The 26,457-nt window shown below is 48.6% G+C and overlaps 1 protein-coding gene and 1 long non-coding RNA gene across 5 annotated transcripts in view; one reads left to right on the plus strand and one right to left on the minus strand.

Annotated features, from left to right (window-relative positions):
* Nucleotides 1-20,721, plus strand: part of PDYN (prodynorphin) — a 35,122-nt gene extending 14,401 nt beyond the window's left edge. Inside the window, exons 1-4 of one of the 4 annotated variants that reach the window (XM_032295633.1) lie at nt 4,978-5,969; nt 7,238-7,296; nt 16,587-16,731; nt 18,526-20,721. In XM_032295633.1, the coding sequence (XP_032151524.1) occupies nt 16,603-16,731; nt 18,526-19,161 (765 nt within the window). In that variant the 5' untranslated portion in view covers nt 4,978-5,969; nt 7,238-7,296; nt 16,587-16,602 and the 3' untranslated portion in view covers nt 19,162-20,721. Of the gene's footprint in view, nt 1-4,977; nt 5,970-7,237; nt 7,297-16,583; nt 16,732-18,525 lie in introns of those variants that run through there. The other 3 variants (XM_032295631.1, XM_032295632.1, XM_032295634.1) reach the window with 3 other exon arrangements.
* Nucleotides 1-26,457, minus strand: part of LOC116563016 — a 58,118-nt gene that overhangs the window by 5,805 nt on the left and 25,856 nt on the right. The gene's annotated exons all lie outside the window — the stretch shown is intronic.

The raw sequence follows: 26,457 nt of genomic DNA on the forward strand, positions 1-26,457 counted from the left end.
CTAATATCCCAGCTCTAGCACATCCTGACTGTGCAACCTCAGACAGGTGACTGAGCCCTCAGCTTAGCTTCCTCATCTGCAAAGTGAAGCTAATGATATTTACTGCCTGGACTTGTTGTGAGGGTTAAATGAGATAGTTTAGGAGATGTGCCTGGCACCTAGCAAGGACTTGATGCATGGAGGCTGTGATTAGATTTTAGTGATTTGAGATGTAAAGTTTTTCCCTTTTTTTGGCAGAGGGCTAAAAACATTTCACATCATTACCCAAAGAAGTTGAAACCAGGCATCCAATCCTGCCACTGACCTCTTGTTCGACTGGCAGCAGAGGTCAAGTACATGTTCCAGACACGTAGACATAAATGTGACCCAGAACATAGTAGGTGCTCAGTAAACAGGTGTCCCTCCTTGCCATGTGTTGTTTGGATTCTTGTTTAGGTCTTGGTCCCAGAAGGCTGGAAAAGACAGGGGAGCATCATGGGTGGATGTGACAAAGCAGAAAGGGGCTATACAGATCTTGATGTGAGTCCTGATTCTGTCCCTGTTCTGCTATGCTACTTGGGAAGTCATTTCACCTCTTAGTGTCTCAGTTTCTTCATCTGCAAAGTAGAACTACAGTGCCTGCCTAACTGGGCTACTGAGGGGTTACTAAAGATTATATACCCCGGTTCTCAGCATTTTGCCTGGCACAGGGTCACTCTCAGCGGATAATAGCATGTATGTATTTGCTGCTTTTGGGTTTCAGCTTGCCTCTGTGAGGCAGTCATGCAAAGCATGGGCTTTGCAGTCAGAGGAACTTGGGGTCTATTCCATTTATGAGCTGTGTGACCTCAGGCAAGTGACTGCGTCTGAGTTCAGTTTCTTCCTCTGGCAGATGAGGGCAAAAATAGCACCCACCTTGTTAGTTTGCTGTGAAGATTAAATGAGATAATACATAAAGATGAATTAACAGAGTGATGGGCACCAAGTAGACAGACAGTAACTATCAGCCCAGAGTGTAGAAGTTGTGCTGCCAGCTGAGGCAAAATAGGAGAGAAGGCAAAGTTCTGCCCATTGGGAACGGAAGTTCAGTGGATTCATAATGCTGTTGCAGCCATTACCACTGTCTACTACTGGAGCATTCTCATCACCCAAACAGAAACTCTGTGCCATTTAAGCAGTAACTCCCCACATCCCCCTCCACCCAACTCCCGGCAAACTTTACTCTGCTTTTTCTCTCTATGAATTTTCCTGTTCTAGGTGTCTCATAGAAGTGGAATCGTACAGTATTTGTCCTTCTGCGTCTGGTTTATTTCACTTAGCGTCATGTTGTCAAGGTTTGCCCAGGCTGCGGCGGACATCTGAACTTTCTTCCTTTTGATAACTAAATACGAATATGTTGTCTGTGCATCTGCCGCATGTTGTTTATCTATTTTTCTGTTGATGGACACTCAGATTGTTTTTAACTTTTGCTGATTGTGAATAATGCTGGTATGGGCTGGGCATGGTGATCACACTTGTAATCCTAGCCCAGGCAATAGAGCCAGAAGCAATGAAGACATGCTGAGGCGGTGTCAGCACAAGAGAAAGAGGGGTCAAGAGTGACCCCCACCATCCCACTCAACTCTTCTTGCTTCTGAGACATTGCCTAAGTTGTTCCCTCTGCCCGAAATGCCCTTTCCTGCCCTCTCTCACCTGTGTCTGAGTCCTCAGCTTCACTCTCACTTTCTCCAGGAAGCCCTCTCCCACCTCCTCAGCAGGCTGGTTTGGGAGCCCCTTTCTGTTCCCACAGTATTCCAGGTATCCTAGTCTGTACTTGACACACTGTGGCGAGTGGCTGTTCCTTATCTCTGCCCTTCAACCTGGATTGTGAGGACAAAGAGGGCAAAGTTGTGTATTGCATATTAAGCCTAAGGGCTTAGCACAGAGAATGGCACATTGGGATGTTTCAATATAAAAGAATAAGAGGCCAGGAGTGGTGGCTCACACCTGTATTCCCAGCACTTTGGGAGGCTGAGGCAGGCGGATCACAAGGTCAGGAGTTCGAGACCAATCTGGCCAGCATAATGAAACTCCATCTCTACTAAAAATACAAAGAATTAGCGGGTGTGGTGGAAGGTGCCTGTAATCCCAGCTACTTGGGAGGCTGAGGCAGGCAGGAGAATCCTGTGAACCCAGGAGGCAGAGGTTGCAGTGAGCTAAGATTGTGTCACTGCACTCCAGCCCGGGTGACAGAGTGAGACTCCATCTCAAAAAAAAAAAAAAGAATAAGAGACAGAGAGAGAGTGCAGCAGCGGGGCACAGACGCGATGGCTCGGGTGGTGGGGGTCTCTCACACATTCGCCTACCCAGCCCCAGTGTGGCCATTCACGGTGGACACATTGCAGCATGAAAAGTGATTCAGGAGACTTGAAACTGACCAGAGGACCAGAACGTAGTCCCACTGAAGTCCGCCTGAGTGATCCATGCCACCTGCCACCGCTTTTCAAGGCTGACAGGTGAATAGAGAACGCACACAGAGCTCCGTGCATGACGCACAGCCGGGAGGGAAGCCCAGGAGTGCACAGCTCATGGCTGGGATGCAAGCCTGGAGTCGGACAGCCCTGGGATCAGGCTGTGCTCTGCCACCTTCTAGCTGCACGGCTTTGTGCAAGTGACATAACTTCTCCCAGCCTCTGTTTCCTTCTCTGTAAGGTGGGGGCAGGAATTGCATCTAATGGCAGAATGGTGGAGAGAATCAGGTGTCGGTTGGTGTCCAGGGTTTACAGTGGGGCCTGGTAGCAGACAGCCCTTCAGAAATGCTGGCTTTGTTTCTTAACTTTTTCATCTTTGACCCTGTGCTTCCTGAATCCTACCTGACGGAATGATTTGAGGGCTGGTTGTTTTAAATATTTCCTTCTCTTTATTATTTGCCTTTTGCCCACCTCGAGATCTGCAGTAGAGACTCGTCATGTGGAGGACGTGCAGGGAAGGGAGCATGCTAAAGCTTTGGAATGAGCGTTGACATCTGTATAAAAGCTAGCAGCATCCTCCTCTCTTCAGAAGATGACTCAGGCACTCAGGCAAAGTATCCATAGTAGTCACGCAGTGAGGAAGTGGTGGCATCGGGATCTAAGCCCAAGTGAGCCTGGCTGAGCCATGGTACCCACCCTCTGGGCTGCTGCCCACAGGGTTGCACTATGACTGGTACATCACCGAGCCCAGAAGAGGGTGGCTTTAGGGCAAGGTTCTCCAGTACTGATGGGGAAGGCTGCTCCTGGCCTCCTCCTATGTGTGCGTGTGTAAAGGACACTGCAGAAGGAGAGGAAAAGCAAAGGCAGGAACTGTTTGCTCTTGAGGTGACAGTAGACTCAGGGGGTGAAGGATATTAAACATCAGTGGCTTAATGGGGATTATCCATGAGTGTCTCTACTCTTACCACCCTGACTTCTCTCTGGTGAGTAACAGGAGAGGCCCCTGCTCCTCTGCTCTTCTAGTGCCTGCTGACTTCCAGCTACAGGAGCCATTGTACTGTCTATTCAAAGGTTATTACCAAGAGCTTATAGAGGCGGATGTTGGGAGGAGGAGGAGGAAATGAAAAATGGGGATGGAGAGCGGCTGGAGTGAGGCTTTGGGCTTGGGGATGAAGACGACGCTCACTCTTGGGATCCCAGATTCCCAGAGTGGCAATGAGTAGACTCCACCCAAGTCGTCTGGCTGCCAGGTGGAAAGCTAGCCTGAAATGTGGCCAAGCACCCGCTGACCCTGCACTGTGGCTGTCACACGCTGTGTAGGGGTTTCCGCATAACCCAGAGTCGTTTGCACCTTCCGGTTAGACTCCCTGTGCTGCCTCGGGAAGAGAAGACAGAAAGGAGAAGGAAACGAGACTGTGGATCCAGAGGGGAGTGTGTTGGGGGGTCTGTGACTTCAGGGCCTGAGGGATGGGTCTCAGTTCCTTCTCCCTCCCTGGGTGGCTGGGGCCTCTCTGAACTTCCATGACCTTCTCCATCTGAGGACGCATTGTGAGATCCACGCCACGGGTTTTCTTGTGAGGATGCGATGGAATGTGGAAATGTCTGAGAGGTAGTAGGTGCTTGGCAAACAGCCCTTCTGCCTCTCCTCATGTGAGCATGTAGTGAGCCAGGCGCAGGGAGAGGAGGCTGCCCGGGAGAACCTGCTGCATCAGAGCTTGGAGCCATGTGGCTTATCAGGAATGATGGGAGCAGAGCACCTGCTCATGCCAGCTGCATTAAGTGCTATCGACACCTCCTCCTTTCGCCCTCACAAGAGCCCAAGAGCCCCATGATACTGTTGTCCCCATTGTACAGATGAGCAGTTGGAGGCTGAAGTTGGTGGCTTGTCCAAGGTCTCTCCGACAGTGAGTGGCAGACCTGAAACTCAAACTCACATCTTAAATGTTGTTAAGCACAGCCTGTGTATGAAGAGGCTGAGTCCCAGAGAAGGAAACTGGCCCCCACCCCTCAGTGTAGGCAGGTTCAAGCCTGGGGAGAGGTGAGGGAGGGGGCAGAAACTTGGAGGACAGATCAACCTGACTGTGGATTCTAGCTGGATGACTTACTTGCTATGTCTTTAGGCCAGTTTCTCAGCACTCAAACCTCTGTTTTCTCATCTGCAAGATGGGGAAAATATTAACATCCTGGCCAGGTCATGAGGATTAGATCTGACAGCTCCAGCTAAGTGCCTGGTGCAGCCAGGGGCCCACAAAACAGGCGGCCCTGCCAGACTTCCGAAATAGTTGTGCCTCCCACCACAAACTGTCTGCTGTTGACTGAGAAGAGAAGCACATTCTCTTCCGAACTCAGAGACCCCATGTTCTGGGAGGTATTTGAAGTAATGAAGAGCGCAAACTTCTAGCTGCCACTGGCCCAGGCCACGGGTACATCGAGGTGGGGGTGTCCCTCACCCAGAGCGTGTGCTGAGGCACACCGCAGCCCATATTTTGGGGGGTTTCTCATGCTATTCATTTTGTGTTGCCGCCAGAGAAAACTAAACTGCAGTTCCTGGCTGTCGGGGAAGAGCTGTGCTTCTGCCAGGGCTCGTGTGCCTGGCACCAGCTCAGGCATGTACCAGAGCCGAATGCTGTTTGCAGGCAAATGTACACACAAAAAAGATTCCAGCACACGTGTGCACCAGCCAACACAGAGTTGCCACGGCACACAACACTGGGCCGCGCACGTGCCTGCCGATTGCACTGCCATCTCCCTCTGCTCTCCCATGATCAGAAGACTCTCTCAGTCTCTGTCTGTCTCCGCGTCTGTCCCTCTGCGGATCAGGCATTTTGAGTCTGACCGTCTTCCTGGTTAGTTTCCTTCTCTCTTGCTCTGCGCCTCTCTCCCTGTGTTTCTACCTGTCTCCCTGTCTCTGCCACTCTCTCTGTCTCTTTGTTTTTCTTTCTCTTTCTCCCCTCCTTTGTATCGCTCCCTAGGTCTGACATTGCCTTTCTCCATTTCTGATTCTATCTGTTTTTCTCTCTGACTCTCTCTCATTCTTTCTCTGTCTTTCTTTCTCTAACTCTTCCGTCTCTCCTTCCCTGTCTCCTTTTTCCTGTGACACTCTTCTGGAAACGCATCAGAAAATGAAGTGGCCGGATTTCAAGTGACAAACAGCACTACACCCAGAATCCGCCCCCCTCCCCAACAAGGCTGCCTTCCTCCTCCACATCCCTGTCACAAAGAGAAGCCTATTGTGTCGGGCCCAGGGAGTTCGAGTTGAAGGGCCTGGGGGTCTGAGCTCTGACTGCACTCAGCCACTTCCCCATTGGCTCCCAGCAGCCTGTGCTCAGCAAGGGCTGAGCGACAGGGGAGGCTCTCGTCCATAAAAGGGGGGAAGAGGCACCAGAACTGCCATTCGAAGGGGCTTTCGTGGTGCTCACAGCCACCTCTTTAGCACCTCCTCCCGAGCCGGAGTCAGGGAGGCCCCTGAGCCTTGGACCCGCCACCTGCCACCTCCGACCTGCTCAGCCAGAAGCTGCCCAGGGACAAAGCAGAGCACAGGTAATATCCAGAAGGGGCCCTGGAATTCTCTGTCTTGGTTTTATTTGCTTGTTCCTGGTCCTCTGGACCTAGAGGTGGTGGGAGCTCGGGCTGGGGATTTTAGGTTTGGGTCTGATGATATAGCAAAGGTAGTTACAGTTAGGAGGCTAGTTCACAAAAGCCAGAGCAGTGAGAGACTGACCGCTCTTTGGAATCTCCCTTTCTGCACAGTCCTGGCTTAAACAGGTGGTAAGCTCTCTCCCAAGAGGACCACTCTTTGGCTTTGGCTCCAGGGTCTCCTCCCCTGTGCAGCCTCCCGCACAGCATTTCCCATGCCATTCCCAGGTCCGGGGAGAATGGGACACCCTGGGCGGGAGAAGTGAGAGGTTTCTAATCAGGGTGGTTTTAAAGGTCAATGAGTCTCACTGGACTTAGAGAACAAGGGCTTGGGGACACTAATGAGAGCCAAGGCTCTGGCATTTATCATATAACATGTACATCAATGTACAGCCAGGTTCAGCCTTTTCATTCTTTTCGGATTGTGTTTAATTGCTGACAGGGCGCTGATTTGAGTGGCTTCTTTCAGTGGAACTTGACACAGGATGAAGTTTGGTGTTGTTTTGTTGGGAGGGAATGGGAAAAGGGAGTGACAACAACCCTGGAGACCCAGGCTTAGCAGGCGTTATTGTGTCGATTTTTCTTGGAAAGGACTTGTTGCTCTCCTCTTAATTACAGCCAGAGGACTCTAAGGCCAGGAGGAAGCTCAAAGGGAAAGCCATTTGCTCACTGGTCCCGAGACCCACATTCAGAAAAGTACCAAATCTCAAAGTTTGATTCTAGCTAAAAGCTGATGAGTTTCAGGGGGGAAAAAAAAGCCTGCTGACTACTCCAAGGTTGAAGAGTAAATTCTGCAACGCTTACTTTTTCGTGGGTATCTTTTATCAAGAATCCCTCCAAGCTCTACAAACATTACTTAATTAAGTCTCCAGGCTTCCCGGGGGAAACAAACTCTTTCGATTATTGGATCTGATTTCAACTCCCCTCCCACAGACCGAAAGTCTTCATTATCATCTTTCTTCCAAGGGTTGCTGAGATATGCAAGGCTTGCCTTTTGAATTTGACAGGCATCCCGGTCGAGATCCGTTGCAAAGCACTGCAGAATGTGGATCCTCTTCCGTTCTTTCTCTCCCTGGGCCTCACTCCCACCCCACTGTGGCACCTTCCTTCTCTTTTTCCCTCATCTTCTCCCCCCAGTCCCACCACACCTTGCCTTTGTTCTATTTTTGCAGGTCATTTATCTCCAGGCGTTGAGATCTGCGTGGGGGTGCTGTTGCAGCAGCCCAACCCGGTGAGTTATGCTGCCTGGGGGTGGTTTGCGTTCACTGACGGGATCTCAAGCCCACTGCTTTGCCCCAGCTGCGTTAGAGGTGTGATGGGTGGCAGGCAAACCCTGTGTCTCCGTTGGCAGCTGGGAGTGGGATGCCGCACTGGTTCTTGAGGCTATGTGGCAGAAGGCAGCACACTTTAAGGGAGCAGGCAAAGGGATCGGCTCTGGGGCTGAGAAATTTGCGATCTTAAAACACGTGGAAGGAGTTAGAGTTTCTTGAAGTAACTCCGAGGGCCAGGAATTTTCCATCTGTCATCTACACATGTGTCTCACAACACCTGAGACAGTGCTGGACTGAAATCCCAGATCCCACCACTCACTTACTGTGTGACTTTGGAACAGTAGCTGTCCTTCTCTGAGTCTTACTTTTCTTACCTGTATGATGCAAATAGTGGTAATATTCACCTCCTAAGGTTATTGCAAGCCTCCAATGGTATACAGCAATATGCCTGGCATTCAGTAGGTGCTCAATAAATGCTGGTATGACTGCTCAGATTTTCACCATTCCAGAGTGGTGAGGGTAGACATTTCCCTCCATCTATTATAATAACGCTGATCATCCCACTCCATCGTGTTGTGTCCTGTGTCCAGGAAATATGATCTAATGTCTAATATTTTCATTTGTGGGGCTGGCGTTCCTTTCCCCTCCCCATCCCAACAGAAGACTCTTTATTTCTTCATCTGCTACGTCGGGATCATGAAGTCTGTCTTTGATCGATACTCCCTAATTCCCTTTCCCACTGCCCACCTCCTTGGGTCATTCTTGTATAGTTGTATTTATTAGATCTCTTCCATCATTGTAAGAGAGATCAATAGTTACTGGTTCAATTTCAACGCATGCCTGCGAAAGTGTGGTTACACAGCTGATTTCTCTCACCATATTCACTCATCTCAGCTCATCTTGGTGGCTCTGATGAAGTGATAAACCTGTTTCTCTGAGACAGAGCTAGCCACTCTGGCTAACATCGGCTGGAGACACCCACGTGAGCCCAGGATCAGACCCTCGATATGGAGAGAGGTCTGTTAGTGCTTTGAAGCGCAGCCTCATCAATCTCTCCAGCCTGGATCCAGACTGATGTTCCTGGCAGGAGCACAGTGGCTCAGGGGGCACCTCCCAGAGTCCATCCAGGTCATCCCGCTGGCCAGAGCGGCTGGCCACAAGCTGCAGACATATGCACTGAGGCAATTTGTTGATGCATTGGCTTGAACTGCCATTTGGTCCCTGTCCTATTCCTCCTGGACAATTTGATTTAACTTGACAACGGTTTACTGAGCAGTTATTATGTGTCAGGGTCTCTCACCCGCTGGTACCTAGGAACAAAGGGCAGACTCAGAGCAGCAGAGGAGAGAACTGGTGTCCGTGATTCACACAGCAGGTCAGTGTCCTGAATCAAAATCTACTTTCCCTCCCTGCTTCTCTCTCTTGTTATGTTCACTTCCCTTCTCTTCTTTCCCTCTTCTTCCCCTCCTCTTCCTCCTCCTCACCCCCTCCGCTTCTATTCCATTTGTCCTCTCCCCATCTCTATGTCTCACCTTGTTTTTCTTTTCCCACATGGGCCTCTACCTGTCTGGTCTCTTTTTCTGTGTGTGCAGGTTCACCTCTGCCATTCTTCTGGGCCTGTCTCTTTCTCTCTGTGTCCATGTCTCTAACGCTCTCTTTTTATGTCTCTCTCTGTTTCTCTTCATCTCCATATCTCTCTGGTTCACCCTCTTTTTGCCTTTCTCCCCATCCCTTAATTGCACCAGATAACAAAAAGGGTGGTGGTTCCAGCCAAACCTTGCTCTTGAAAAACGTTCTTTTAAATATGCAGTGAATGATCCCACCATGACCATCGCCTGCAAGGCCGTCTTTCCCTCTGGTCTCTGCACCGCAAATGCAGCCGACCACCAAACGGGACCCTCATCCAATCCGGTACTTTGATCTTCGCCAGGCTCAAGGGTGGGTTTACTTTCTGTTCAGAACCCGAGCCTCCTCCCCATCCATTGATCATTGGTCTTTTGTTATGACGCGAGCAGCTAACAAGGGGCACCGCTTTTCCGGGTTCGGGGGCTCCCTTTGCCAACCTCCCGGAGGCCTACAGGAATGAACTTTAGATTTTTGAGTGTGGGGTAAAAGTTCCCGAAATGGTTTCAATGTCAGGAATGTGAGAGTTTGGGAGGTTATCTGAAAGACACTTGACACATATTTAGGCCTCAGGATGGTTTGTGGAGTGGAGTCAGCAGACTGACTTTGCAGTCTTGTTCTGTTGTTTACTTGCTTCTTGGTCTTGATGCAGTCTTTTAGACTCTCTGAGCCTACGTTTTCCTTATCTGGAAAATGGGACTGATAGTTCCTGGCCCACTGGATTCTCCTCAAGGCAAAAATGAAATAATTGAGATAAAGTGGAGAGCAAAGAGCTTGTTCCTTCTCAGAGATACACCCTAAATGGGGAATGAGACGGACTCAGGGTTCCAACTCTGCCATGCGCCGTGACCACAGGGGGCGCTTCATCACTTGATCCTCACCTTCCCATCTGGATCCCAAGCCTGTCATAATTGCCCCTGTCCCGTGGGGTCCAGGGGAAGCATCTGGAGGGCACAGGGCTTGGTGCAGAGCAGCAGCTCAGTCCTTGCTGGCTGTTAGGATGGCTGTCATTGCAGGGTCATTGAAACAATGCCATCTCTTTAGTGGGAGTCGTGGTTCGGGTGTGGGCGGCTGGAGTTCTGTCTCCATTTCCCTCCTGACTCATGATGTGACCTTAAACAAGTGACTTCATTTCTACCTTTTCCCATTTCCTCTTCCATCAAATAGGGATAATCATATGCGCTAAAGTGCTCAGAGAGATAATTGCGATGTTAAATCAAGCCATTATTATTCCGTGCTGGCTTTTTAAATAAAAACGCTTGTGGCTCCTCTGAGTCCTCAGATGTCTATAATATAGAAATATCATCGAGGTGCTAAGAGAGTAAAAAGATCATTCCCTTTCAAGGAACTCTGGGCCCTGGGTGACAAGAGGGTCTACTTTGTGCTGACCCTTTAAGCGATGCTTTGTCAGTGCAGGGAGATGATACACCCCATTCACAGATGACAAGACTGAGGCTGGAGGAGGAGGTGGCACCATCTGACTGCACAACCGTGTCTCTCCCTCTCAAGGAAAAGGAAAATCCCAAGGCAAGGCTCCCCAGGGCCTCTCAGCATTTGCTGGGAGAGCAGCCCAGGCAACTAGAAAGGGCTCAGGGCTGAAGAATGAGGCCAGTTGCTTCCTGCCTCTTCCCCTGGGAAACCCACCTGACCTGGTAAGAGATCCATCCACTAGCAAGGCATAAAAAATGCTTTATTATCTGATAATATGTTCATGTGCCTGAGGACTCAAGAAAATTAGCTTAAAAACTATTAGAATCATAAAATGTTTATAAAACCAGTGAAAGTAGGGTCAGCAAACCTTGTCCGTAAAGGACCAGAGAGGAAATACTTTGAGCTTTTTGGGCCCTACAGACCCTGTTTCAACAATTAACTCGGCTTTTGCAGCATGAAAACAACCACAGATACAGGCGCAAACAAAGGGGCATGGATGTCGCATTAGCCAGGTTCTCCAGGGAAGCGGAACCGATGAGGTGTGCCTATCCACAGAAAGAGATTTACGTAAGGAACTGGCTCATGCAATTAGGGAGGCTGGTGAGTCTGAAACAACCCCCGCCGTTCGGGGAGAATCACCCCACTGCCCCATCAGCCCCTCTTTCCCCTACTTGGCTGTTACAAAGCACCTGAGGTAGAGGCCGAGAAAAAGCTTCCCAAACTGCCAAGTACAAAGGACTTTTCTTGGTGTGGTTTCTTGGTCCTCAGCCAAGTCTGTGAAAGAGGACCATGCCGTCTTCCATCAGGGTCAGATGCCCACATCACGCCTCCCGCTTACCAGTGGGGGCTTGCTTCCCACCCCTCACCCCGATGATCGGCAAAGTTCCTTTCCTCCTCAGCCCATCCCTAATCAGACATGATAGGCAGGCAGGGCTCTCTCTTATGTATGACTTCCCAGCTCCATGCCTTGGCAAATCCCCATCAGAAAGGTCGAAATGCTTCCCCCTGGGGCCCATCTGACATTGTTCAGTAATGTATTTATCCTATAAAAGGAAGGAAATAGGATCTCCCAGGAAAATGTGAGGGCCAGTGTGTTTCTATTAGGGTCCCCTTTTATCCCAGAGGGAACTGGACAGGTGCCCAACTCCCCTGTTCATGAGTCCAGGTGAACTTGGAGAAGCAAATTCCCCTTTCCCAGCCTTGGTCTGGCCCTCTGTCAAATGGGTATAAAAAAAACCATGCACCTCTGGGGTTGCTGTGAGGATTGGAACTAATATGTACAAAGCAGTAATGCACAGCCTGGCACCCAGTAGGCTCCTGAGAATTGGTGGCTGTTGGTGGGTTGACAAGACCAGGGGTGAAGGGCACTCAGCTCAGGCCAACACCCAGCAGGCCCTCCGTACATGCAGTGAATTCATGCAGCAAGATTTTTCATTTCTGCAGTGTGCCAAGCTCTTTATGATCTCACCTTTCTGTCCTCTTCTTGTCCTATCTACTACAGTTCAAGTAAAACCAGACTGGAGCCTTCATACTCCACCCTGTAAAGCACCTACTGTGTGCCAGGTGCTTCAAGCACATGCCAGGTGCTTCAAATATGATCATTTATTTAATCCTTTGCCCACCCTCTGAAGCATTATTATTGGCCCCATTTTATAGAGAAAACTGAGGCACAGCAAAGCTAAGTCACTTTCCTAAAGTGGTGGTAAGTGGTGGGCTGGGACCTGAGCCCACATTGCTGACCACTTGGTGATCCTGCTTCTGGGTCAGGAAGGAATTTGAGGTCCCACCTCTCCTTTCTCAGTAAGTGTGCCCCTCCCACCCCACGCTGCTTCTCCAAGTTAGGGTGGGGGATTCAGGGGCTGCAGACTCACGTGTCTGTCAGGCAGTCTGCAGTGAGGGAAGCCTGGGTGGTGACAGTGGTGATGGGCAGCCTGGTTCCTCCTCTGTGACTGCTGCCATATTGGAATGGAGGCTCCATGTCCCCAGGCCTTTTGTTTTTTCAAGACACATTGAAAATTGAGATGTTTTTAAAATGTAAAAATTTCCTAATTTTAAAATTTTGCCTGTTCATTTTCATAACCAATTGATGTGTAGCTCCTGTTCTCATTCTAGCCCTGTATGAGGTATTGGGACACCATTCATTCATTCATTCATTCATTCATCAATTACTCAAACTTCCTTAGTCTTCTGGTCACATTTAGATCAAATGCAAACTCTCCCGTGGCCTATGAGAACCGACATTACCCATCCTCTGTCCACCTCTTTGCTTTTCCACCCCCATCTCTTCCCTTATGTCCCTGCATCCACCCTGGCTTCTTTGTCATCCTCAAGCACAACACACAAGCCTTATGGAGTTGTCATGAGGACCACCTTACAATAAGGCACACACAGTTCTTTTTTTTTTTTTTTGCATTTTAGGTTTTGGGGTACATATGAAGAACATGCAAGATTGTTGCATAGGTACACACATGGCAGTGTAATTTGCTGTCTTCCTCCCCATCACCTATATCTGGCATTTCTCCCCATGCTATCTCTCCCCAACTCCTCACTCCCCGCTGTCCCTCCCCTATTTCCCCCCCGACAGACCCCAGTGTGTGATGCTCCCCTCCCTGTGTCCATGTGTTCTCATTGTTCAACACCCACCTATGAGTGAGAACATGCGGTGTTTGATCTTCTATTCTTGAGGCACACACAGTTCTGTGCACAGGGCCAGGCACACAGGGAGCACTCGTGTCAGCTGTTGACATTAGGAGAGCCCTGGGGTGCTAGGTGACGGGGACAAGCTTCCTCTGGAAGCCAGTGGACACAGGGCAGAGGTCCAGTCAGATCTGCATTTCAGAAGGGTCCTCCAGCTGCTGCATGGAGGATATCTAGGAGGGAAAGATTGGAGGCCACTCCAGAACCAGATGGAGGTTGACATGGACCCTGGAGATGAGGGGACTGAAGGGGCCTGGGCGGTCCACAGTGGTTACGAAGGTAGCTCTGGAGCCAGACAGCCTGGCACGAATCCCGGGGTTGCCACTTGCTCACTGTAGAATTTTGGCAGGCTCTGGAATCTTAACTCAGTTTTCTCATCTGTAATGTGGGCATGCTAATAACACTGATGCGGTAGAGTTTCTGTGATTATGTATGAGTTAATCCATAAGAATTGCTCAGAATGTCACGAGTACTTAATTACCATCAGATCAACCAGAATTATCATTAAATATAAAGTTAAGGGATAAAAGACAAGGATGTCAACACTATTTTTTGCCTGAGACAATGAGATCTTAAAGTGAGTCCCCTGCCTTAGCTGCTAAGCTGTGCCGGAAGCCTTCAGCCAGGAGTTGGACGGTGTGGTAGACGCCTCCTCCCCAGTGGGTTAATTCACTGCTAATCTTCTAACAGGCCAGCCCAGCCATTGCCGATATCAGAGAAAACCTGAGCTGCCTGCTTTGTAAGGCTTGCTGGCCGGGAACCGTAATCCACCCCACAGCTGATAAGACTGTGAAAGAAACTCAAGGGGAGGAGAAAGACAGGGTAGACACAAGTCCGCTTCCCTGACTTTCCCACTGAGCCTTCCCGGTTCAGGGGAGCAGACCTTTTGAGTCTCAAGAAAGGCACATGGGCCAGAGCTTGTGCCTTGAATTGCTGTGTGACCTCAAGAGATTTACCAAGCCTCTCTGAGCACCAGTTTTCTCGTCTATAAAGTGGGGCTAGTGATGCCTATCTCTTACAGTTTGTGGGTGGGCTGAGTATAATACACAAGCTAAGGGCTTTGTATCTAAAGCCCCTTGGATCTCACAGAGGGTGCAGCTGTTAATGAATTGAAGTTGCTTTAGAAATTGTGGTCTTTAAGGGTAGGGGGACACACAGAACAGGCCTTGCACCCCAGCTTCACTATTTGAGGTAGGACATGGGCAATTCACCAGACCGGAAGTGCCCACTTCCCTGCAGGAATAAATGAAGAACTTAGAGCAGTAGGGGCTTGATAACTGGTGACTGGGGTAGGATTGCCTACTTCGTGCTTTAACCAGAGACCTTGCTCTGGGCTACAGCATGGGGTTCTGGGGCCCGTGGAGCGGAAGCTTCAAAACACTCTGAACACCTGAGCAAACAAGGCAGTCTGCAAGAATGGGAATCTCGGAGGAAAAGAGGACAGCCGTTTCTGAGAGCAGATTGGTGGTGTCAGATTACAAAGACCCTGCTGGGCCAAGAGTGAAGCCCCTGGTCTGGTTGAGGTGGGTGGGGTGTCTCAGGGGAATTAGGAACTACCAGTTGGGAGAACTGCACTGCGCCCTCATAAATCAAATAGCAAGGCTCTGAGTCTTGCTATTTGATTTACAAAGGGCTGACTACGAAACAGACCACTTTCTTTTCTTTTTTTTTTTTTTTTTTTTGAGATGGTGTCTCTCTGTGTCGCCCAGCTGGAGGGCAGTGGGGCAGTCTTGGCTCACTGCAACCTCTATCTCCTGGGTTCAAGTGATTCTCCTGCCTCAGCCTCCTGAGTAGATGGGGCTACAGGTGCATGCCACTCTTCCCAGCTGATTTTTGTATTTGTAGTGGAGATGGGGTTTCACTATGTCAGTCAGGCTGGTCTCGAACTCCTGACATCAGGTGATCCGGCCGCCTCAGCCTCCCAAAGTGCTGGGATTACAGGTGTGAGCCACCATGCTCAGCAAAATAGACAACTTTTAACAGAATATTTGTGAAGCATTACTTCATCTGCCAGCAATTTATTGAGGACGTGTGATGTGCTGGCTAGGTTTTTAGGAGTCACTATACAGCAGAGAGTAAGACAGGGGCCGTGCCCTCAAGGAGCTAACATTCTATTGCGGGGGTGATAACCACAGCATACACATCACCACCAACAACCAATCGTCAAATAGATAGGAGACTATGAGGTGGGAGTGTTTAACCGGAGACCTTGCTCTGGGCTGATGCTCTTGCTTTTGGCTGTTGCCAAAAAAAAAAAAAAAAAAAGGTGATGTAAGAGACAGACCAAGGCAGCTTCATTAGACAGAGTGATCAGTAAATGCCTCTCTACCAATGTGGCAATTAATTTAATGACAAAGAAGGAGCTAGTGATGTAGACGTCTGAGGTCAAAATACTGCAGGCAGAAGAACAGAAAGTGCAAAGACCCTGAGGTAGGGGCAAGCTTGGCATGTTTGAGGAACAAAGTGACTACTTCAGAGAAAAAGACAAGATGTGGAACCGGAGCCTGAAGACTTGCATAGCTAATTACCAAATAGTAGACGATTTTTATGGAATGGGCACACATTGCGGGGAGAATAGGAAGGAGGAACAGCTCATCCAGCCTAGGCAATCAGGGAAAGCTGCCTGGAGAAAGTAATATTTAATCCAGGACCTAAGTGACAGGCAACAGAAGAGGCGATGAAGGTTTCTCTAGGCAGAGGGAATAGCATGTGCAAAGGCCCAGGGGTGGGGCAGAGCCTGATGCATTTATTAAGGGAATTGCAAGAAGCTGATGTGGTTGGATCCCAGAGCTGAAGTGTGGGATTAGAGGAAAGGGACTGAGGGTGCCCTGACATTTAGGCAGAAGGGCCAGGCCTGACCACACCCAGTGGGTCTGATCACAGAATTGAAATCGCCAAGAAGGCCATTTCAGAGTGGGAAGGAACTGGAGGCTGGGAGGCCAGCAGGGAGAGGGAGTGAAGGTGGAGCTGACAGTACCAGAGTGGGAGAGAAAAATTCCAGAGCCTTCACAAAGCAGAAAGGACTGACCTGGGTCAGCCTGGAACACAACGACAAAGACCTCGAAGAACTCAGAAAAGCATATAGCCATGTATCTTCTGACTTGGCGGTGGTCAAAGTGGGTTTTGAAGTCTGAAAGACCCAGAGCAAGCCTGGCTTGTCCACTTCCTAGCTGTGTGCAACCACTTCCCCAATCTAAGCCTCAACTTCTCCATCTGTGGAATGAAACTAGCACAGCCCACCTTGAAGAACTATTGTGCAGATTGGAAGTGAGTGTTCAGGAAAGCTCTGGGCATACAGTAGGTGCTCATTCCCTTCCTTGACCCTTGGCCTCAAGGCCCCCACTTTACCTCCCTGGGCCTCTGTTTTCTTGGCTGTAGACTGGGAATCAGAATGCTTTGCAGTGCTGCGGGCGGGAGTTAAAGAGACGACTTTGTGGGCTTGGAACACACCCTACAGAGTGGTGATCATGGATTTCTTCTCTTTCTTCCTCCCCAGCAGGAAGAGCTGAGACAGGATGGCCTGGCAGGGGCTGGTGCTGGCTGGCTGCCTCCTCCTGCTCCACTCCGCCACAGCGGACTGCCTGTCGCGGTGCTCCTTGTGTGCTCTAAAGACTCAGGATGGGCCCAAACCCATCAACCCCCTGGTAGGTTTCAGGCAAGGTTCTTCAATGCCCAGGTCCTGGGGCCTGTGCGAGGGAGCTCAGAGAGGGGAGGGGCAGGCCTGGGCAGCTGTGTGCTGTCCTGTAGATCCATCCCACCTGTGCAGGGTGGCAGGCATCCTGCCCTCTAGATGGCCTGGAAACAAGGCATTGCTGTTTTCCTTCTCCCATCCCCACCCCAGACCTCATCAGCATGGGTTCACTCAGGCCAGGGCAGAGACTCAGGTTTCCAGGGAGAGTGATGCCTGGCAACAGGGAGTGTCATCCCTGAGGTGGTGCTGACTTCGGCCATCAGCAGCTCTAGATTGACTTTTTAGGGCTTCTTATTCCTGGGCTGTTGGGCACCTCCAAATCTAGACAGTTCCATGAGAGGAGCTGTCTCCACCACCCCTAAATGCAAAGATTGACAGGATCTGGTTGGCAGGATCAAAGCCTTGACCCCTCTCCTGGGTCTTAGCATCTCCTTGGTTTCTTCTGCAAAATGGAGGTGATTCCATGGGATAGTGAAAGAAGTGGTTTATTTACTTACTTTTTCCGAGACAGGGTCTCACTCAGTAGCCCAGACTGGAGTGCAGTGGCGCGATGTAAGCTCACTGCAACCTCCGCCTCCAGGGTTCAAGCAATTATCCTGGCTCTGCCTCCTAAGTAGCTGGGAATGGATGCACACCACCATGCATGCTAATTTTTGTATTTTCACCATGTTGACCAGGATGGTCTTAGACTCTTGACCTCAAGTGATCTGACCACCTCAGCCTCCCAAAGTGCTGGGATTACAGGCATGAGCCATCATGCCTAGCCAGAAGTTATTGATTTGTTTATTTTTGTTTGTTTGAGACAGAGTCTTGCTCCATTGTCCGGGCTGGGGTGCAGTGGTGCTATCACAGCTCACTGCAACCTCTGCCTCCTGGGTTCAAGTGATTCTCATACATCAGTCTCCTGAGTAGCTGAGACTACAGGTGCACACCACCACACCCAAATAATTTTTGTATTTTTGTAGAGACAGGGTTTTGCCATGTCGGCCAGGCTGGTCTCAAACTCTTGGTCTCAAGTGATCTGCCCACCTTGGTCTCCTGAAGTGCTGGGATTACAGGCATGAGCCATTGCACCTGGCAAAATAAGTTATTTAATATATAATGATAGCCACTGAGAGATACACAATGGGTCAGCTCGTGCTCAATCTCAAAGAGCAGCGTGTTTAAGCACAAAGACTCATCACATTGGACGGCCTGGGTCCAAGTTCCAGTATTATCTGCTGTTGTCATCGTCATTATGATTGAATGCTCCCAATGGCCCTATGAAGTGATGCCATTGCCCCCCACCCCAGGCCTGATGAACGCTCCTGTGTCCTCTCGTGTGCGTTCTCTGTCCCGCTTTACCAAGAGTTAGCAGCGTGCTTCACACCTGCGGAAGCCTGGGAGAGAATTGGTATTTTTAATGGAGATGGGATTTCCTGTCTGGGAGTCAGACGTGGAAGGGGAAGGGTGAGCAGGCAGCACACTACGGGAAGATCTTACTTCCAATTCTGGCAATTGCCACCTGCAGCCACGTGTCCTAGGTCTAAAGCCATTTCACCTCTCCAAGTCTGTCTTCTCTTTCTCACAGGCACAAAGTCCCTCCCTTTATGTACCACCAGAAGTATGAACATGGGTAGCCCAGGGCTTAGCAGCAGTGCTCATTTTGGTTTTCTCAGACACTGGCCTCTGAGGCAGAGCAGTGCATGTGTTTTGATCATTTGATAGGTGTGACATTGCCACTGTGGTCTTTTTGGGTCTTTTGCAGATTTGCTCCCTGGAATGCCAGGCTGCCCTGCTGCCATCTGAGGAATGGGAGAGATGCCAGAGCTTTTTGTCTTTTCTCACCCCCTCCACCCTTGGGCTCAATGACAAGGAGGACTTGGGGAGCAAGGCGGTTGGAGAGGGGCCCTACAGTGAGCTGGCCAAGCTCTCTAGGTCCTTCCTGAAGGAGCTGGAGAAAAGCAAGCTCCTCCCCAGTATCTCAGCAAAGGAGAATGCTCTGAGCAAGAGCCTGGAGGAGAAGCTCAGGGGTCTCTCTGGTGGTTTCGGGGAGGGAGCGGAGTCTGAGCTGGTGAGGGATGCCCAGCTGAATGACGGCGCCATGGAGACTGGCATGCTTGATTTCACTGAGGAAGACCCCAAGGAGCAGGTCAAACGCTACGGGGGCTTTTTGCGCAAATACCCTAAGAGGAGCTCAGAGGTGGCTGGGGAGGGGGATGGAGATAGCATGGGCCACGAGGACCTGTACAAACGCTATGGGGGCTTCTTGCGGCGCATTCGTCCCAAGCTCAAGTGGGACAACCAGAAGCGCTATGGCGGTTTTCTCCGGCGCCAGTTCAAGGTGGTGACTCGGTCTCAGGAAGATCCCAATGCTTACTCTGGAGAGCTTTTTGATGTATAAGCACCTCTCATCATGGAGTAGAGTCAGGAGCATCCATCCCCTGACATGTTTTCAGGTTGGAGTTCATTCATTCATCCTCTTGTATATGCCCCTTCCCCATGCTCAGCTCAGCATTGTGTACAAAATATCCAAGCTCAGCCCACCTGTCTTCTGCCTGGGAGGATGGTATTTCTCTGAGGTCTGTGATGGGGAAGGGTGGATGTCCCCTCCCCACAATAGGCTTAGTGCTTGGCTCAGATGCCTAGACTTTAAAATTACCACCAGCAGCGGCAGCTTGTGATCTCTGTCCTTTCAACCTGTTCACATGGCTTTCCAATTCCCGGGAACCAGAGCGACGTGTTCTTTGTATCTGTAGGTCTATGATCTCTAAACTTAACGGATCACATGCCCCTCTCAGAAGAAACTGAGCATGCTCCCTCATGCAGATAGTATATGCTTCATAAACATGCAAACAGTAGAGCTTTAAAATAAGGTAAATAATCATACACAGAAATTCTAACATCGTATTCCCAAATCTCAAAAGATCTCCTGTACCCCCCACTTTGGAGACCATGCTTTAGGTACAAAGCTTAAACATTGCCGTATATTGGATCAGGAACCCTTACAGCAGAGGGTCCAGTCGTCTAGTGGGTTTAATGTTTAGTCAGTGTACTCTGAGTCCTCATTGTTCGGAAAAGCACCTCTTGAAGAACTGACTTCCTGAGCTCCCAGTCATGTTGGTAACCTGGACAGTGCCCAACTCCTTACAGAAAGGAGTGAAAACCCCTTTCAGAAATGATTGAGTGCAGTCTCTTGAATGCCTAAATGATCAAGGAGGGAGCAAGGCAAACCAATTTGTTCTGTGCAACAAACTCAAAATGTGGACCAGTTCCCTCAGCCCTCATTAAACTAATTAAACTGATCGGTATCATGCTTCTACTCCATGGTGAACTGAAGCAGAGTCAAGTTGATGAAGTTAAGCACAACCATGTTCTTGAGCAGCTGAACTGGCTGCCAAGAGTCCAAGCCATCTGGCCCAACATATGCACTGGGCATTGGGTAAGGGACTCCAGAAGCAGCAGCTAGAAAGAGAAAAAGGCCCTCTTCAACCCCCATGATGCTTCTTTCCTCTTAATGTCTCAAAATAAAATCAGAAAGAGGAATAAAATGATTAAGTGCTTAAGTCCAAATGAGTTCCCTTGATTCAAATAACCCTGAACCAGAGGCAGAGACCTCCTGATGTCTTGGTTTCAGTCAAAGCCCTCTCTCTCTCTCATTTGCGCTGTCATTCCCAGGCATTTTATTTTGGTTTGTGGCTCCAGGAGATGGGGCTGGATAGGAGAGGAAACAGGCTTGAATTTGGATAATTTGTATAAGATGCTGCTGAGCACATCTCTTCATGTGCAGTCCCCAGGTATCTGATGATGTTCTGAAATGGATAGATTGTTTCAGAGTTATCCTGTGTGCTTTTAAAAAAAAAATCCCATTTATGCAATTTACTTGGAATTTGCTTACTCTTTAATGGGCCTGTGTAATTTCCTGCTCCTCCAGTACAATAAATAAAAGATGCTGATGACTTGGTGGGTGTGTGTGTACATGCACGTGCACGTGTGTGAGCCTCATTCCTCAAAGAGAGAGAAAAAAACATTTCCAGAAAAGAGTGCTAGGGAATAAAGAGTTACTTACACACACACACACACACACACACACACACACACACACACACACACACATTCAGGTTGGAAAACCAAGTGTGGGATAACACAAAGAGCAAAAACGGTAGAGTGTCACAGCCTTAAATTTGAACATTGGATCTCTGCAACCTTGATTAAGCCATTTGGTTTCTCTCAGCCTTAGTTCCTTCGTCCGTCAAATAAAGACTAATAGTGCCAATTTTGTAGACTTGCTGTGAGGGTTAGATGAGATCATAGATGCAAAGGTCCTGGTGCACAGTAAGTGCTCAGTAAATGAGTTTTCTTTCCTACATTGTCTTAAGGGATGGTGACAAAGCTGGACCATTGAGTAACACAGTGAGGAGAGTGGGGAGAGGTGCCGCAGAGGGAGTCTGCGTCCCACATAATTCCCATGGGTCGTTTCCTATGCCAGGTGACCAGGACAGGAGATACAGCCATGTTCCTAGACAAGGATGAGTGAGTTAGGGATGAAGGATGCTCTGGCCATCGAATGGCATAATGTCCTTTACTAAAATGATATTTTGCATTAAATGGTGTCAATAAGATGTCTTTAAACAGGATGAGTGTGAGATTTAATGGCTACAGACCTCATGGGTTCCATTTGGACACTGGCTTTCTGAGTGACTTTATAGAAGACTCAGGGTGAGGAAAGTCCCATTCATTCTCTCTTTCATTCAACAAACTCTTAATTAAAGGTCTACTGTGTTTATCAGGCCTTTTGTAGGTGGTAGAAGTATAGAAAAATGAAATGGACAAGGTCTCTGCTGTTAATGAAACTAACAGTCCAGTAGGGGAGAAAGAAACACCTAAACAAAAATATAAATCAAAAATTAAAAATAATGGTAATTGTTGGGAAATAGTTGGGATATGGAGATAAAGGATTACAAGGGTAGAGGAGAAACCTCCCCAGGGTATTTAGGAAATCTTTATCTGAGGACTGTGTCATTCTTGATAGTCATAGGATCATCAGGATGAAAGGAACCTAAGGCTTGAGTTCATCTTATCCATCCACCTACCCTGTGTCTTGGAAAGTTCCATCTTTATGTCAGACTGAAGTTCAGGTTTCTGTTATTTTTAGCCATTTAGTCCTGATCCTGTTGTCACTAGCCTGGCAGATTCTCTAGGGAAGAACTGTCTGCCACTTGAAAACAAATGGACTCCTATCTCCAATGGGTTAAACAAATAACAACAACAAACAAGTAATTTGTTGGTTCACGTAAATGAAAAATCTAGGGATATTTAGCTTCAGGTAGAGTTTGATCAAGGGACTCAATAAGGATATCACAATCTCTGCATCACTAGGCTCTCTTCTCCCCTGTATTGGGTTCATTCTAAGGCTCTACGTGCTTTTAAGATGACTGGCAGAAGCTCTGGGTTATACCCGCATGCTATTCTCACTGCAATTTCAATCAAAGTTTCCTGACATCTCATTGGCTTTGATTGGGTCATGTGTCCCATCCCGAGCTCATGCCAATCTCTGTGGACAGATGGATGTGATGCTCTGTTTGGTCAGAACCGAATCACATGGACGCCACTGGAGCCAGGGATGGATTTCACCCCACTCGAAGTAGTGGAGAAGAAAGCAGGTAGTTCTCAAGAGGAAAATGGAGCATGGATCACAGGAGAGCAAATGAATGCTAGACTTCTGAGGGTATAGAGTAGGAATATGTTGTGAAATCCAAGTCAGTGAAAGTATTCAAGCAGATTAAAGTTTATTATCAGTGTGTCAATTTTGACACAGGGTAGGTATATGCCAGTGAGTAAAGAGAGCTGGTGGGGGGTGGGGCCAACTGGAGAGTATATTCTGTGGGAAACGTGGCCCTAGAGTGGCAAAACCTTCTCTGATTTCCAAGAGACTGCAGAGATCTTGATGTGCATGCGACATCTGTTTTTCAAACTCTAGGCAGATAAATTTTTTAAAGTATTGAGTAAGACAAACAATAACATGTTTAGGATAAGACACAGTACCCTCTCACCACTATTTTGTGAGTTCTTTCTAAATCTTTTCTTTTTTATGAAAAAGACTCCCTTTTTCACTTTAATGCTTTCCCCTTATGCAAGGAGGTGCAGAACACAGTTGTTCCGGACTTTCTTTTCTGGACTGATTTCCTTTGGTCAAGGAAGTACATCTGCATAGGATGGAAAAGGTTTGATAGAAGCCACAGAGGATGGGGCTCAGATTCTGCTTCCGTAGGTGACTCTGAACAAGCCACTGAATGCCACTGTGCCTCAGTTTCCAGTCTGTCAAATGGAAAGAAAAATAGTGACTTCACTGGATTCAACAATATGTTCAGTAATATGAAGTGCAAGTGATACATAAGAGGTTTATGACTCCTAACTGTCTCAAATGGGTCAAATAAATAAACAACAACAAAAGTAATTCATTGGTTCACATAAATGAAAAATCCAGGGATATTTAGCTTCAGGTAGAGTTTGATCAAGGGACTCAATAGGGATATCATGATCTCTGCATCACTAGGCTCTCTTCCCTGTATTGGGTTCATTCTAAGGCTCTATGTGCTTTTAAGATGACTGGCAGAAGTTTTGGTTATACCTGCATGCTATTTTCATGTTGTTGCTCCCTCTTAAAAGGGTGTGCCTCTGATTATGGTATTTCTGAAGTCACCTGAGGCACACACCTTTTGAAGGGACAAAATTATGCTGGTGGTAAGAAAAGGTTGAAATTAAGTTTTTTTTTTTTTTTTTTTTTTTTAATAGAGCTGAAATGTACATGCTATAAAAGCATGCTTCTCTTAAGTGTGGCGCTCAACAGAGCCTTGCATTTACATACATCTCTGTGGTCACCACTCAGCTCACACTAGAGAACATTTCCAGCATCCAGAGGGCTCAAGGAGATCATTTAATAGGCTGTTTGTGGGGGATGTGGAGCAAGCCAGAGTTAGAATTGGAATAAAAATATCGACGGCCTTGCGGAGTACCGGTTCTTTCTCCATGCCACAAAGGCCACTGTGCAGTGATCACAGAGCGGGCATTGGTTAAGGGATGCCAACATCCTGGTAACCTTAAAAGAGCACGTTACTAATAAGCACACGGTTTCCACGACAACGCCGTACACCGTCACTAGCGAGGAAAGTCTTGTCATAATGATCACGGCAATCATTACGATCCCTCGGATTTGGATCACCCCACCCCCACTCCCGGCTCCAAGCTCTTCACACAAATAAGCCCAGCCATGGGGCTTGTCTGTTAATTAAAGGCCCCAAAGTGAAAACAACAAAAATCCCTACGACAGTGTCAGGAACAATGGTTCCCTAATAGAAGTCATCTCGGCATTCTTGATTCATGCGCTGGCTCCATGTCGCCTCCCATTAGCTATGCAGATTTATAACAGAGATTTATAATCACCCCTCTAATATGTAAATCTGCATCTCTGTTGCGTTCCCCCATGATTTGTCTCATCTCTGTCTAACTTACACCAAGCCCCATTATTCTTTGTTTTCAGGGCTCTCCTCATTCTTCATCACCTTTGACATGAAGTGTACCTTCTGAAAATGTGCGCCTGTCTCACTCTTAACCCCAGTTACACCTGCTGAGCTCCTACAGGCCTGTCCTTAGGTTTGGGAAATCGGAAAGGGCTTTCCGGTTATTGGTAAGATCCATGCTCTGTCTGGACTTGAAGAAGGAGCACTGGGCTGAGAGTTTGACCTGGAGGCATGAGGATGGTCCCAGCTCTGCTAACCAGTCATTGGAGGTGGGCTTCAGCCTCTCCCAAACACTTTTCTCTTTGGTAGAGAAAATGATGGTGAAATATGGCAAAGTCTTTTGTCCTTTCAGAAGCTGACACATAACACCTACTCTGTACCTGTCAGTCAACTAAGCAACAAGGCCCCAGTTGCCTCATCCCAAAATGGGGGTGATGGTTTCTGCCCTGATGAATAGAGGGAGATCCTGCAAGAAGATACAGGGACAGTGTCCAGCCCAAAGTTGTTGCATAGTCAGTGTTAATGCCTTCCCCTCCCAGATTCCTCCAATCTTTGATGAACATTTACTAAGCCTCTGTTGTGTGCCCTGCACTGGACTAGCGGCGGGAGATTCAACAGCAATTAAGCAAAGTCCGTACTTCCTAGGGCTCACTTTCTAGCAGGGGAGACCAGTTGCCTACAAATGAACAAGAGTCTCCAGGCTGCAGGCACTTGCTAGTGCTGTGAAGGAAAATACAGGGTGAGGGATGCAAGTGACAGGGGACAGGGAGGCTGTCACTCAGAGAGGGCACAAAGGCTCTGTGGCAGGTGACGCTTGACCAGAGGTGTGCAGCAGGTAAGCCTGTAGGTATCTGGGCAAGGGAGTGAGGGAAATAGCCTCCCAGGAAGAGGGAATGGCAGATGCAAAGGTCTTGAGAAGGGTTTGTGGCTGTTTGTGTAGAGAATAGTAAGGAGCTAAGGGATAAGTAAGAGCAGAGGGTGGGGAACGGGGTGCAGAAGTGGAAGAGATCAGATGGTGGAGAGTGTCCCGCACCTTGCACTGCCCTGGTTTATACTGTCACCCGGTGAGACTGTGGAGCTGCTTTTACTCTCAAAGGATCCTGGTTTGGATAATTTATAGTACTGAAGCCCCACTTATGGGCTGTGGATGTTGACTTTTGACCCATGGCGAGATGGGAGCCACTGGAGGGTTTTCAGCACAGGAGGGACATGATCTGACCCAGATTTAAAGGGACTGTGCCGGCCGTTGTACAAAGAGCAGGCTGCAGGGAGCACGAGGGAACATTCTGCGTCCCTGTCAGCGAATGGCACTCTCCAAAGTGAACACAAGAGACGGAGGTACCAGGAGTGACATGGGAGCTTTTCTTTGTTGAGATCAAAGCCCCAGTCACAGTGTTCTGTCCTTAATACGCAGCCACAGGCATCAGGACTCTCAGATACTGCCAGTGGAAGTGGTAGATGGCATTTAAGAAACTAGTCTGCAGAAGCCAGCCTGGAGTCCTCCTCTCCCCACTCCCGTCTCAGCCTTGAAAAATGTCGCCTCATAGTTTGAGCTTTTCGGGAGAAAAATCTCTGAGTTGGGACTTGCTTTACACAAAAGATAGATCACTGGAAAGTGTATAAATCAAATTTTTGCAAATCCAATTGTATTTTAATCCACGGGGGAATGTTGCTATTCAGTGTCCTCATTGATTTTACAGATTGCAACAGTATCTCTTGTCCATTAAGGAGCATTGGTGAAACCCAGAAACGCTTCAAGAAGGTTCCCACGAAATTAACCAACAACAGTCTGAGGTTCAGATAAGATCATTTACGGAGCCCCTGCCCCAGGCCAAGGCACAGTGAGGATTAACGCACTAATGGGGATAAATTGGAGATTAGCACATGACTTCTGTGCTCAAGGAGTTTGCAGTTCAGCAGGAAAGACCTCACAGGGCAAATAAAAAGAGTTACTTAGGGAAGTGTGAACAGCAAAGGTTGCTGCAGGTGTTGAGAGCAGAGACCTGGCCTGGCGAAGGCTGAGGATCCCTGAGGATGTCACTGAGAATGGTGGAGGGCAGGACAGAGCTGTTGTGAGTCAGGGTGAGTGTAGGGAGGCCTTTGGTGGCTGGGCAGAGACACAGCCGGGAGCTTGACCACACAAGACCTGTAGGCTGTGGTTGTGATGTGTGGACTTTGAC

This window comes from Sapajus apella, unplaced genomic scaffold (genome assembly GCF_009761245.1).
Source record: "Sapajus apella isolate SASKATOON/1434 unplaced genomic scaffold, GSC_monkey_1.0 scaffold33, whole genome shotgun sequence".
Classification (NCBI taxonomy): domain Eukaryota; kingdom Metazoa; phylum Chordata; class Mammalia; order Primates; family Cebidae; genus Sapajus; species Sapajus apella.